Source organism: Microtus pennsylvanicus, unplaced genomic scaffold, assembly GCF_037038515.1.
Source record: "Microtus pennsylvanicus isolate mMicPen1 unplaced genomic scaffold, mMicPen1.hap1 Scaffold_47, whole genome shotgun sequence".
Taxonomy (NCBI): domain Eukaryota; kingdom Metazoa; phylum Chordata; class Mammalia; order Rodentia; family Cricetidae; genus Microtus; species Microtus pennsylvanicus.
In genome coordinates this window covers 319,486-333,969 of record NW_027460981.1, presented here as the reverse complement: position 1 = coordinate 333,969, position 14,484 = coordinate 319,486, and the positions used below count along the sequence as shown (strand labels likewise).

At 37.4% G+C, this 14,484-nt stretch overlaps 1 protein-coding gene across 1 annotated transcript in view; it reads right to left on the bottom strand.

The window, feature by feature from the left end:
• The window catches only part of LOC142842263 (uncharacterized), a 79,464-nt gene extending 65,828 nt beyond the window's left edge, over positions 1–13,636 (bottom strand). Inside the window, exon 1 of the mRNA XM_075959105.1 lies at positions 13,549–13,636. Coding sequence (XP_075815220.1) covers positions 13,549–13,575 — 27 coding nt within the window. The 5' untranslated portion in view covers positions 13,576–13,636. The remainder of the gene's footprint in view (positions 1–13,548) is intronic.
• Positions 13,637–14,484: the final 848 nt, after the last annotated feature.

Sequence of the window (14,484 nt, the reverse complement as noted above, 5' to 3'; positions counted from 1 at the left end):
AACTTCTTTAAAGAGCTGTAGAAAATGGCCTTTAATCTAACTCAGAGTTTTGTGGTAGTGAGACACAATTGCTCCTGGCAACACCACTCTATTCCCGAGAGAATGTTGAGCACCAAAGACACTCCACCTGGAGCATTTCTTTTTGGCAGAACTGGCCTTGGGGCAAATAAATGCCCATACCTCAACCACTGACAAAGATACAGAGCATGCATCAATGGATAAAACAGGGCTGTCTTATCCTGCCAAGACAGGGTAAGATAGTTTTGAAAGTTGCTTGCCTTTGAAAATGGTGTGTCAGTTATGTTAGGCCTTAGCCAAAGTTGGTTGCTTCAACGCTGCTAATGTGACTTTGGGTGATTGCCTAGGTAGCTAGTTGTCTCTGTGATTTGTTACATGTTTTGGAAGTTGTTTTACTGAACTTCCTAATTACCCAGGTAACATTATTTCCCTTCTCAGATCGTTGATGGGGTTGAAGACTATATAAATGTAGTTACTTTCTCTCATGACTTGGCCAAGTTATTTATTATACAAGACCTAAGCTAGTTAGAATAGGATATTTGTACTTATTGTATATAATTTCATAGTAGGTTTAGAACTCTCTTATTTAAACAGAAGGGGGAGGTGTTGCGGGAGGTCCTCCCACTCCTCCAGCCTATCACCGCTGAGATACCAGCCCCTTGGGGCGTGGTCTCTCTCCCTTTAAAAAAGCGGCCACTTCCCTCTCCTCTCTCTCTTCACTTCCTGCTCCGCCGGCGACTAGACTCCTGGTTGCGTTTGCGTAGAGGGCTGTTGCCTGGGACAGTGATCTGTAAGTTTTTTCCCCTTTAAATAAATATCACCCTATTAATCATAATCCCAAATTGGTGTGGCATTGTTTGTGACTTACGCCTTCATAATACAACAATTAAAAATTTATGAAATTCAAATACTAATATTAATGATGAACACATTTTCATTTTCAAGTATTTTACCTATCGTTTGAGCATACTGTTTGGTTTTGCTTTTATTTACATTTTGCTTTGCTTTGAATAATTTCTTACGAAACTTTAGATTTATTCCCTTGTTAGATAAGGTGTTTGGTGATATAGTCAGCTATTCTCTCAGTTTTCTTTTCATGTTTACAAGTTACTTTGTTATGCGGAGTGCTTTTAATTATATGTGGTCTTATTTGTCTATTTTTTCATTCTATTCATTCTACTTCTGAGATTGTAGCTATCAACAATAAAAAGGACATATTCTCAAACCAAAATCATTTGAGATTTGCCCTACATTTTCTTCTAAAAATATAGTTTTGTAATTTCAGGTTTTACATTAAAGTTTTTCATCCATTTTGACCCAACTTTCATGCATACTTTAAAGGAAGAGCCCCAATTCATTATTTACAAATGAATAACCTGTTTCACAATAGTATTTCTGGAAGAGAACATATTTTCCCTATTGAACTTTTGATAGAATGATAAATTACACTTGACCGTAAGTGTTTGGATATAGTTTGGGAGATTTATCCATTATTCTACTAACCTTTTAGTCTATTTTTATGCCAGGATCATAATTTGTTATTATAATGAGTTTGTAATAATAGTTTGAAATGTAATGCTTTAAGGTCTTCAGCTTTGGTCTTAAGTTTGCTCTGGTTCTTTGGAATCTTATGGTTGGTCTCCTTTTATCTCTTCTTAATGATACACGACATTTTTACTTAATAATTATAATCTTCTTAAAAGATTGTAAAATATAGACAGACCACAATAAAAGTCAAATAATTAAGAAAATATGTGTTACTCTATTTTCTACTTCTGTAAATAATTGAAAGTTATTAAACACTTTTCATTATAAATCTTTCAAAATTATTATTAAATATCAAAATATTTTATTCTTATGATGTTAAATAAAATTTCAACATCCTACTTTCTTACATATAATCATATATATTATTAATTAATCAACATTAAGATAAGTGAATATTTAAAGCAGACTTTCAGGTCTATAAACTTCAAAGATTGAGCTAAAAAACAAAAGGTAAGTTTAAGCCAAAATTCAGAATATCTCCAGTGGAATCAGATGATAGAATCTTAAATATATTGCAAATTTGTCCAAATCAAAATGACTCAAGTATGTGCATTTGTTTATATGTTACTAGAGCCCATGGATGTGAATCCATTTCACCTTGACCAAAGGTTCTGAATTCAGGCCTATTCTTGCTCCTTCAAGGTTATGATAGGGATTTTGACCCAAGGTGTATCTACCTACAGGATGTTTGACCTAAGGTGTGGTGGCTGTGTGTCCTGCCTAACCAACTTAACTTAGGAGAGAGTGACTTGATGGTACAGGTATTGTAGAGGTAAGTAGTTTGTTTTTTCCTTGTTTGTATTATGGTAAAGAAGTCTTGTCTTCTTCCCCTGCTTTTGGATTGGGGTATATAAAGCATATGGAACATAAATGAGAATTCAGTATTCACTGGGTTACCTTCCCAACTCTATTCTGTGTCTTTGTGTTTTTCTTTCTTTTTTGTTTTTGTCTAACATTTCTAATCCACATGATCCTACCCTGGTGGAACATATAAACTTGTCAAGACTTGACTCCAACAGATGTCACCCTAACATGGGATCCCAACAACCTGTGTGATTGCATGGACAATGATAATGTTCTATACTTTCTATGTGTTATTAAATTTGTGCACAAAGGCATATATGCTATGTTTGATCTCTAATAAAAATATGACACATTTCCAAAAAAAAGAAATGAGAAAAAGTAAGCCTCTAAGTTCAAGAAGAGAAAACTAAAACTGTTTCTCCACAGACACTTCCTAAACTGAGAAATGCTCAGGGACCTCATAATATAGTAAATTTTCTGAAAAAGAATAATGAAAATCTGTCATTTTATAAGGAAACAACAATAAATTTAGATAATAATTAATAAAATCAACAATATAGATGGTATCATAGGTGAAACAAGACACAAAGACAGGCCTACAAATAGAATGACAAGATACTAACCAAATTTAAATAACAAGAAATCACTGGCCAGCAGTCATCCTGTGTATGACTTCTCTCCTTTGCTGATAATAGACAATGGATTGGGTGAGGAGAGCTGATCCACTAAGAGTTTTGATTACTAAAAGGATCCCATTCTCTTATAAAAAGAAAACTATATTGATTAACATCACTTAGGCACCATTTTGTTTCCTATGACTGAAGATTGCCTGTAAGTCTGCATCATAGTGGGGAAATAAAAACTTTTTCAAACCAAATGCAAGATAACAAATTTTTAAAGAAACAGTGTATGATTTGTACTATATACCTAAAGCAACTTGTTTTGCTCTAATTGTTTTATGAGTCACAAGGATTTTTGAAAAGAAGCTTATCCCCACAATTTATATATGTTTATTTGTGAGAAAGAATGTCTTCCATGTATATACAGGTGACATATAAGAAAAGAGGGTGTCAGATCCCCTGAATCTAGAGTAGCAGGTGGTTCTGGGACTCCCAACTCAGATATTGGGATATGAACAGGCCTAATAATTTCAAGTCACCAAAAACTCTTAAAATATAAACTGGTATAAGCTATGCAGCACTTTAGCTATAACACTCTGGTTATCTATGGGGAAAAACCTTTACAAACTTATATAGCTACTATGGAAATCACAATGGCAGTTCCTCAGAAAATTGGAAATAGATCTACCTCAGGATTCTGTTGTACCAGTCTTGGGCATATACCCACAGATGATTCATCCTGTAGTTAGTTTTTTACTGTTTGGTTCTTTTGGGAGCCCACCACCCAGCTCCCAAATAAATCACATGAAGGATTATCCTTACCTATGAATGCCCAGCCTTAGCTTGGTTCTAGTCAACTTTTCTTATTTTACATTATTCTATCTACCTTTGCCTTTGGGATTTTACCTTTATTCTATATACCTTTCTTTACTTCTTACTCTGTGGCTAACTGTGAAGCTGGGTGGCTGGTCCCTGACATTCTCCTCCTTCTCTTCTTGGTCCTCAGTCCTTCTCTCTTCCTCCTTTTATTTATTCTCGCTGTCTGGCATCCCAACCTATCCCTCTCCTGCCTAGCTATTGGCCATTCAGACCTTTGTTAGACCAATCAGTTGTTTTAGGCAGGCAAAGTAACGCTGCTTCAGAGTTAAAAAATGCAACATAAAAGAATGCAACACACTCTTGCATCATTAAACAAACATTCCACAGCATAAATAAATGTAACACATCTTCAGTTAATGTTGTACAACATTTCCCCTTTTTTCTAAATAAAAAATGAAAGGTTACAACTTTTAACTTTCTCCACAGCTGCCATTTCTTTTCCATTAGCATTAAAAAAAAATAAAGTTAAAAAACTACTATGCAATCTATATCTAGGTGTCTTAATTGCCCCTTTCTGTTTATTAAGCATATTTTTAAGGGGTCAGATAAAACATTAACTAATTAATCTTTATCAATAAAAACTGGGAGTCAGATATCAGGGGTAAAAACCTGAAAGATCAGAGAAACAGTGGAAGTCTATTGATATAAATTTAAGGTCAATTTTGTTAAATAAATCTCTGCTCTTGTTTAAGGTATTATATTTGTTCAGTTCATTTATGACAATGTATAGTTAAGAAATACAAATTAATGGATAGTCATTTATAATAGATAAACTTGTAGTCATGTTAGTTAGGTTTTCTAGATGTACAGAGATATATTTCATATGGATAGGTATTCTTCAAATCTTTCAAAGACATAGAATATGGCATTTTAAATGTTTTTAAAATTTATGCCTCTTCATGACAGTAAGACATGAATCCTTCTGGTAGCACCAATTATTTCAGAGGGGTTGATGGGCATTGAAGGAACTTATTATGGAATTTGCCTTCAATGTGACTAGGCTAGCCACTTGGGCAAGAAACTGCTCTTGACTGGATTGCTTGATGGTATGTTGTATAAACTGAACATGCAGGACCTAGAAAAAAGGACTAATATAAAGTTGCCTAAAAAAGGTGAGACATATCCTGCTTCATGAAAGAATCTGCTAGACATTCTGCAAGACACAGAAAAAAGGTGACTGGGAAAGTACCAATATAAGTGGAACTGTCTTTGAAATTTTCTGCTTCATGGAAAAGTCTACCAGACACTATGGGCCTCTAGACTGAAGATGGATGCCCTAATGTTACAGAAGAACTTTGGGTGACTGTCCAGGCAGCAAGATGTCTTTGTCAATTCTAGAGTTTTGGAAGTACTTATAATTAGTTAAGTAATATATATCCTTCTAGAGTCTTTGGTGGAGTTGAAGAAAGACCATTTTATTATTATAAAAGATAGATTAGATATAAAACTTTAGACTCACAAAAATAGAATACATGATAGAGTATTTTTCTTAATTTGCCAAATGTAAATGGACTAAATATTGTAACTATAATTCTTGCTTGATATGGTTTTGTTATATGTAATCTTGCTATATCAAAGTTAAAACCTTCTTTTTTATGTAGACAAAATTCCCCTCTGTATGCTGTGAATATGTTTTATTCCCATTGGTTAATAAAGAAACCACTTTGGGCCTATGGTAGCACAGAATAAAAAAAGGTGAGAATTCCAAGCAGAGATAGAGGAGAAAAGAAGGCAAAGTCAGGGAGATGCCATGTAGCCACTGAAGGAGACAGATGCTGGATGGAACCTTACTGTTAGGCCACAGCTATGTGGCAATACACAGATGAATTGGGTTAATTTAAGATGTAAAAGTTATTTAATAAGAAGCCTAAGCTATTGGATATGCAGTCTTATAATTAATATAAGTTCTGTATAATTACTAAGGGTGTGGATAGTGGGGAAATGACTAAACAACCTCTGTCTATACCAGGATATAATGAAGTTTGCAAGCTATACAGCATACACACAATTAATGTCTAAGTTCAAATGTCCTGTTCCTTGACTACTAAGGAATTGTACAAAGAAGCACAAATCAGCCTGAATGCTTCACTGCCTGAGGGAATGCAACAGTCTGTCAGGAACTGGGAGGTATATTGTGACCCAGGAACCATGGGCTTTAACCTGAAAAGCCCATGACACATGTCTTTCAAGGCAGTTAGGTCAGGCCAACTCCATGGTTCCCTGAAAAGTCTACTGCCCACTAAAATCCTATGACCTTGACCTCCACTGTGTGCCATTACTCTCAACATTCCCTTCGTTTATGTCCTACAAAAACAGCTGATTAAGCTCTTTGTCCAGTTTTCTGATCTCTTCAGCATTCTTATAAGAGTCCATTTCCAGGTCCTTTGTAGCAACAAAATCCCCTTTGAATCCCATTTTTGTTCCAACTTTCTTCTATTGCTGTTATTAAATTATGCAATCAAAAGCAACTCAGGTGGTGAACATGTTTATTTGGTTGTTAACCCTATTTCACAGTTCCTCCTTATGAGAGCTTAGGATAGATACTCAAGCTGATAACTAAAGGCAAAACATGTGGAATCATTGTTTTCTGACTTTCCCTCTTGTTTTGTCACTGTCTTGTGCTCAGAGCTTTGTGCTCAGAGATATTGCCAACTCAGTGGAAGAGCCTACCTATATCAATCAAAATCAATACAATCTCTCCCAGATACCCTAATCAGATATTCTTATCTAGGCATACTCTCAATTGGTATTTTCTGAGATTACTCTAAGCAATAACATTCTGATAGCTGAGGCTAATATGCAAGAAGATTTTAAGATCCAAGGCAATGTACTAATTATATCAATAACTTAAGCAGCAAAAACACAAACAAAGATAGATATGCCAGGAAATGAAAAGAAGAAAAAAAATTAAGATAAAAAAGATAAAACTAAAACTGTCTCTCCACAGAAACTTTCCAAACAAACAAAAACTCAAGGAACTCATAACATGAGAAATCTGAATAAGAAATTGGTGAGACCATTATTTTCCAGAAAATAAACAATATACTTAGATAACAATGAATAAAATCAACAACATAGATTGATAGCACTGACAAAGACACAAAGACATATTATGCTCCTTTAAATAAAAACTAGAGGATTCTAATCAAAATCAAACTCTAAGAAATCAGTGACTAGCACTCATCCTGTACACTTCTGTTCTTTATCCTTTACAAAAATAGAAAATGGCTTGGGTGAGGAGAGCTGTTCTACAAAAATTGGAGAGATTCACTTGAAACCTTCTCATGTTTTTTCATAGAAAATAGTTTTGACTACTTAAAAAAATCTCATTATCTTATAGTAAAGAAAAGGATGTCTGTTAGGATCATTTAGACACCATTTTGCTCCCCCTGATTGATGATTGCCTGTAGGTCTACAATCAAAGTGAGGAAATGAAAACATTTAAAAACAAAATGCAAGATCACAGATTTTTAAAGAATCTGTGGACACCTAGAGCAGCTTGTTTTACTCTAATTGCTTTATAAGTCACAAACACTTTTGAAAACAAGTTTACTGCTGCTTTTTGCATATGTTTGGCAATGAGTGACAATATCTTCCATATATATATATATATATATATATATATATATATATATATATATATATATATACATATACAAGTAACATACAAAAAGGGGGTTCAGATGCCCTGGATCTAAAATGCTAGAGTTATGAGCCTCACAACTTGAGTGTAGGTATCTGAACTCAGGTCACCTCCAGAATGAATATGTGCTGAGCCACCTGCCAACATCCATAATACCTTTTTTTCCAATAAACCAAAAGTCTCTCACAGATTAAGAATAAGAGCAACAAAACCTAAATAAATAAAGAAGTAAATAAATGGTATTTGGAAACATGATGCATCAATATTAAGATGATGTGTAAGGTAAATTTGCACCATAAATGAATACAGTGCAATGGCAATTCCCAAAGAATTATAACAGGAAAGCTATTACAAAGCTACATTCATATTGGAAGCACTCAGAGTAATCAATGGGATTATCAAAAAATAGTACACAGATTGACATAATATGACTTCTTTCTGGGTGGAGGTGGTATATACCTTTAATCCCACCACTCAGGAGGCTGAGACAGCAGGATCTCTGTGAGTTTGATGCCAGTCTAGTCTACAAAGTGAGTTCCAGGACAAGCTCCAAAGCTACAGAGAAACCCTGTCTCAGGGAAAAAATTACCATAAAGCTGATGATTCAAGAATGTGCATGATATTTGGGAAAGAATAAAGAGGATGGAGAGAAAAAGCCAAGAGCAAAGGAAGGAAAATATAGTCAGCTATTAATCAAAAGACCAAAGGAAACAGTCAGGAAACGTGTGATCCTGACCAATTTTACCCAACTACCTATGATTCTATGTGTATGGAAATTAAATAAAGTCTTCACAATTTTCACAAAATTACTTCAATGTGATCCTTAAACTGCTGTTTCTGACCTTCCAGCTACTGTTATTTCTTCCAGAGAGGCCTCATGCTCTAGAGCCCTCTCTGCAAAAAGAGATGATCTCCTGCTATGGTTATGCAGCCCCTTAGACCTCCTTGTGTTTTCAGGTAAACCCAGACACACTGAAGATCAATCCCAAAACAATATAGAATAACTTCTGTTTCCTGTCAAATGGATTTTAGTGAAAGATATAGATTCTGCTCTATCTACCTGCCCAACACCATAAAAACCTAAGAAACCTCTGTAGCACAGAAACTCCCTTTGTCCCCTGGAACTAAACATCACTGAATTACACCATTGCATCTGGTGGTAGCAGAAAGTTAGAAGCATTTTAATCCTGTATTGCTAAAAGACAATCAACATCACCATAGTTCTACCAGCTTTTAAACCATTTGAGACATTTATCAGACAAACTTGAAAGTAGACTGCAATATTCAGAACATCTAGGAACCAGATTATCAGTTTTCAAATTTTTCTTTCCACTGTACACCAAAAGCATGGCTCTGTATGTACACTGGACAATGAGATTACAAGCACAATATCCTACCATGCCAGGGCTGCGGAGTCTCCCTCTCCCCGGGAAATCCATACACGGGGAGGCTCAGAAGACAAGGGGCACTGCACAGGTCATTACATAGAGCAACAGAACCACAGCCTGGCTCATGGTCCATCCAAATCCCAGCAGAAATTACAGCTCAACAGACCTAATCTGAACACCCTACACTCACATGGCATAACTACTGGTCATTCTTACAACTCCTTACAACAAAAGTAGAAAAGAATCCTGGAAAGAACCTGCAAGCTACCTGCCACTATTATTCCTGCTTGCTAAGATGTCCAGAGTCCCTCATTGGCTAAGGCCACCCTGCTGGGCCTCAGAATATTTTCAGCTCCCCTAATGGGTGATCAGAGATCACCAGACAGCACAGTAATTCCTATTCTGCCCTTCCAGCCCAGTAGACAGGGTTCTAGACCAGAAAGTTTGTATTTTAGTAGACAGTCATCCACTTTCCTAGCACATATCCCATTCCTCATCCAAAGCACAGGGTCCTTTGAATACACCTTCTATTACACACTCAATGTGCAGTGCAGCCAACCTATCACGTCATACCTGGGAAATCCTGCAGCCAAACATGGGTCACATTTACAACCGTTGTTAAAGAAAAATAGGCCATGAATTAGAAGATAATAAGGGGTCATGGTAAAGCGTGGGGACAGGAAAGAGAATGCGGATATGATATAGTTACAATCTCAAAATAATATTTTGAAAAGTTGAAACAGGATTCATGGCCATGTGCTTCAGAAACTAGAGATTTATATTAGAGCACATCAAAGATTTCTCAAACCTTTCATCTCTGGATATATATTTAAAACCAGTAAAATAACAGTCCTGTTAGGTGGGCTACATTTTACTCAGATCTATTTTGGTTGAACTACTATAACTATAGCAATTTGGTTTTATGAGAAGGTCAGTTCTTTATTTAGATTCTTGATTGCCCTGGCCTGTGGACAACAAGAAATGGCCATCAGGACATTTATGGAGCATCTAAAATTGATTACTGAATTCCTAATTAGGTAATTAGTAAATAGCTAAACATTGCTAATCTCAACTACTGTTGAAGTAGGAGAGTTCTCAACCACTGTCCTGTCTCTCACTTTCTGCACTGTGAATATACCAGCTTCAAGATTGACCTATGTACTCAGTTCTTGCACAGATCCCTCTTCATTTATAAGCAAGCACTAAAAGACTGAGATACTGGAGGTCACTCACTAGCTGGACTATTTTTCCTTCTCACAAACCAGTCAAGACTCTGTCCTGAAGGAGTTTCAGGACTATCTACCCAGCATTGGGCAGCAGAGGCAGGATTGGGTGTTCAAAGAAATTATCAATTACACAGCAAGAGGCAACAATATTGTAAGCTCATAGTCTCCCACACCAGTATGGCACAGCCTCTCCCTCCCCCAGGGAATCCACACTCAACAAAGCTCAGAGGCCAAGGGCCACTACCCAGATCACCACACAAACTAACAGAACATGTCTGGATCATGGTCCATTGCTTTCCAAGCAGCTAATAGCTCAGCCAACCTGCTCTTCCTGGTCTGGGGACAGTGGCCCCTACATTTACCATGGCATGGCTTTGTGGTCCTCCTCACATCTCCAATCAGCAGAACAAGAGAATCCTGAAAAGAACCTGTAAGCTACCTCCTACGGTGATACTGACTGCCAAGTAGAGTCCTTCATTAGCTAGAACCACCCAGCTGGGCTTCAAGACATTAGCAGTTAGCCTACAGGGTGAACAGAGATCAAATGTCTCAGAGAGCAAAACCCCTCCAAGTTTCCTTCCACACTATGGTGAGACAAGACCCTAATTTATAGTTTAGTAAAATCTTCCATTTTCCCAGAGCAATTCCTGTTCTTCCTCCAAGGCACATGGTCCTATGTGTACATATTCTATTACACACTCAATGTCCAGTGTAGTCAACCCTTTACTTCATAGCTGGGAGGTCTTGTAACCAAACCCAGGTCACATTCAAGCAGTGATTGTTAAACAAAAAGAGGCCATGGATTAGAACACAATAAAGGGTCCATGAGAACAGTTGGAAGCTAGAGACTGATAGTAAAAATAATGTAATTACAATATCAAAAGAATATGGTTAAAAAGTTCAAACAAGCTTCATGGTTGTGTGCTCCAGAGACTAGGGATCTGTATTAGAGCACACCAAGTACAACTCACATCATTTCTCTCAGGGTATACAGTCATGTTAGGCAGGACCACATGCTTTTACCCAGTTCTTCTAGTTTGCTTGAACTACTGTAACTACAGTAATTTGGTTTAATTATGTTTTTATATAGATTCTTGAATGCAGAGTTTATGGTGTGTCACTACTCATTGCTAATGACAACTACTGCCCCAGCAGGAAATCTTTCACCCTTTTTCTTGCCAATTCCCTTTTCTGTTGTGACTATGCTTGCTTTACAGTTGGTCAGTGAACTAAATTCTTACATCGGTCCTACTCCACTTGTAAATTCACAATAAAATCTAGAGAAGTTGGAGGGTACTCATTCACTGATCTATTTCTCCTTTCCACAGACCAGTCAAAGTCCATCCTGGTTAGAGTTGCAGGACTATCTTTCTAGCACTGGGTAGCAGAGGCAGGATTAGGTGTTCAAAGCAATTCTCAATTACATAGTGTGAGGAAAGCCTGAGCTACAGGAGACACTGATATAAACCAATTGTTCTCAATCTTCCTAATGTTGTGACCATTTAAAACAGTTCCTCCTGATGTGTTGAACCCCCAACTATAAAATTATTTTCACTGCTCCTTCATAAATATATTTTTGCTACTGTTATGAATTATAATATAAAATATCCGTGCTTTCTGATGGTCTTGGTCCAGTCCTGTGACAGGATCATTTGATCCCCCAAAGGAAGCTGTGACCAACAAGGTTAAGAAACCCTGCTCTAAACTGATATAAATAAATAAACAGCACTTAAGAAAGAATGGAATGAAATTCTTAAACTAGGAAATATTGAAAATATAGCAGTAATTAATCTAAAGATAATGAAGGTTAAAAATGATACCAATAATTGATGCTTTAAAATGATAAAAGAAAATAGAACATTTATCTATACTAAATTTGAAATGGAGTAGTCCTTTCCCTGAGAGAAAGAGTGCCATTAATAAGAGACTGTATGACTTTGTTCCATGTAAAATGTTAGCCACTGAGTGTTGTGATGTGATGGTGTTACAGTCAATTGCCTGTTTCTCAAACCTTTCAGCTAACTTAACAATGTCAACTAAGATTGTACATATCTGCATAGGAGAGCTCTCTAATTGGAAACTGAATACTTAGTAGTTCAAGCTATCCTCCCTAAATTGTACACCCCCCAATTCTGTCTGTCTTCATTCACATGGAAGGAATTAATACCTGCAGAGAAATTACACAGAAAGTCACTCACCAGGCCCCATCAGTCCTTCTTTAGAATGGAGACCCCTACAGTGCAGTCTGTGACCTAGCCATTATCTAGTCTGTTTCCCCCTACAGTGAACACAGAACAATGTTCCTCCTCTTCTGGTCTGAAGGGAGAAGCCATGCTCCACACACAAATCCTTTCCCTATTCTGCAATGGACAGTCCACTATGTGACTCAAACACAATTTTAGAACTGTGTGGTAATTTTAGAACTGTGTGGTGCTGCAGACATGTAATCCAAGGTTTAGAGTGTTTAGTCAAGAGGAGAACAAGGACAATGCCTTGTGGGGCTACAGACAGGGTTCAAGCACATCTCAATCAAACTAGGAGACCTTGACTCAAAAACACTTTTCAAAAAGACTGGAAATTAATCATAGAATTAATATACGTTTATGGCACAGCAGGACTTAATGTTAGTTGTGACCCTGTAATGGCTCCTTGAATAGCATTTAGAAGCCAGTTTTTTAATGGACGATGGGCATTTGTGCTGGTTGTAAATCAGGCTTGTCTCCTTTGTGATGGGAATGTAGCTGGTTAATCCTGGGGACCAAACTTTTATATTTTATCATACTAATCTCTAACAGGTTAGAATACCATTGCCTTTGGGGTATTTGGGATGCAGCTCTCCCTTACTGAAATTCTATTTTGTGACTTAATGTCTCCTAAGAACTGGTAATTCTATTACCATCAATTCTACGCTTCTACAATTTAGCAGTGGAGTGCTACTCTATACAAGAAATACTGTTACAAGCTCCACACAATTAACTCCAGATGGATCCTACACCTAAATATTAAATGTTCCAAGTGAAGAACTTCTGGAAGATACTAGAGGAAACAGAGCTATCTGTCTTTGGCAAATCTGTGTTCCACTGCGACAATACAAGCACTAAGGGAGCCCACATGTCACAGTGAAGTCAACAATAAGGGTATTTCAAAGCACAGTCCCACTCCCAAATCTCTGAGCAGACGCAGTAAGGATAGTAAATTACTCAGAGGCTGCCAGCCAGCTCAGGAATTTCAAAGATCATGCAGAATCACACAGGATCACACAGACCCTGCTGGGGCATGGAGTACCAGCAGGACCAGGCAGAAATATGATTAACTCTGCATCTGGTCACCAGCTCCCACCCAGCTTAGAGGAGGATGCACCACACTGTCTCCCATGGCTCAACTAGCCGCTCCTCTCAGTCTGAGGATAACCCCAAGCTCACCACGTCATGGTTTTCCAGCTTGTCCATGCTCCCTGCTCAGCTCCCTGCACTCACAGTAGAACACACAAAACCACTGACGCCGAATTCTCTTCAAAGTCAAGCTTGAAAGTGGCCACCACCGGAAGGATCCTGTACAACTTCTGACTGGCAGGTCACCTGGAGGGCCTGATTGGCTAGTGAGTCCTGAGTGACAAGAGCACCTCCCATAGAGTTATTCTGTGCTTAAAGACACAGCTCAGCTGGTTGGTCATGGTGGCGGAGCATGCCTTTAATCCCAGCCCTTAGGAAGCAGAGGTACGCTAATCTCCTTGAGTTCTAAACCAGCCTGCCCTTTTTCAGGACAGGCTCCAAAGGTGCAGAGAAACCCTGCCTCAAAAAACTAAAACTAAATTAAAAAAGAAAGAAAGAAAGAAAGAAAGAAAGAGGAAGGAAGAAAGAAAGAAATCTGCAAAAGCTAGAAAGAAAGAAAGAAAGAAATCTGCAAAAGCTAGAAAGAAAGAAAAAAAGAAAGAAAGAAAGAAAGAGAGAGAAAGAAAGAAAGAAATCTGCAAAAGCTAGTTCCAGGAAAGGCTCCAAAGCTACAGAGGAATCCTGTCTCGAAAAACAATAAATAAATTAATTAACTAACGAAATAAAAATTTAAAAAATAAAAATTAAAGACACAGCTCAGTGGTTCCTGGCCCTGCCTTTCATCCCAAAGACCTTTTCTAGATCAGCAGAGATCTAGAAAAGATCCATAGCACGAGACCTTGGCTCCAATAGCAGACCCTGCTATCTTCCAGCTCTCCACAGGCACTGCCCGTTCTTCTCCTTGACACAATGTGGCTAGCTAGCTTGTGTGGGCCACTGTTATATACTACGTCCCTGTCCCACAGGTGGAAGGATGCCCAGAATATTAACAGCTAAAGGGAGATTTAAAGATACAAAAGGAGATAT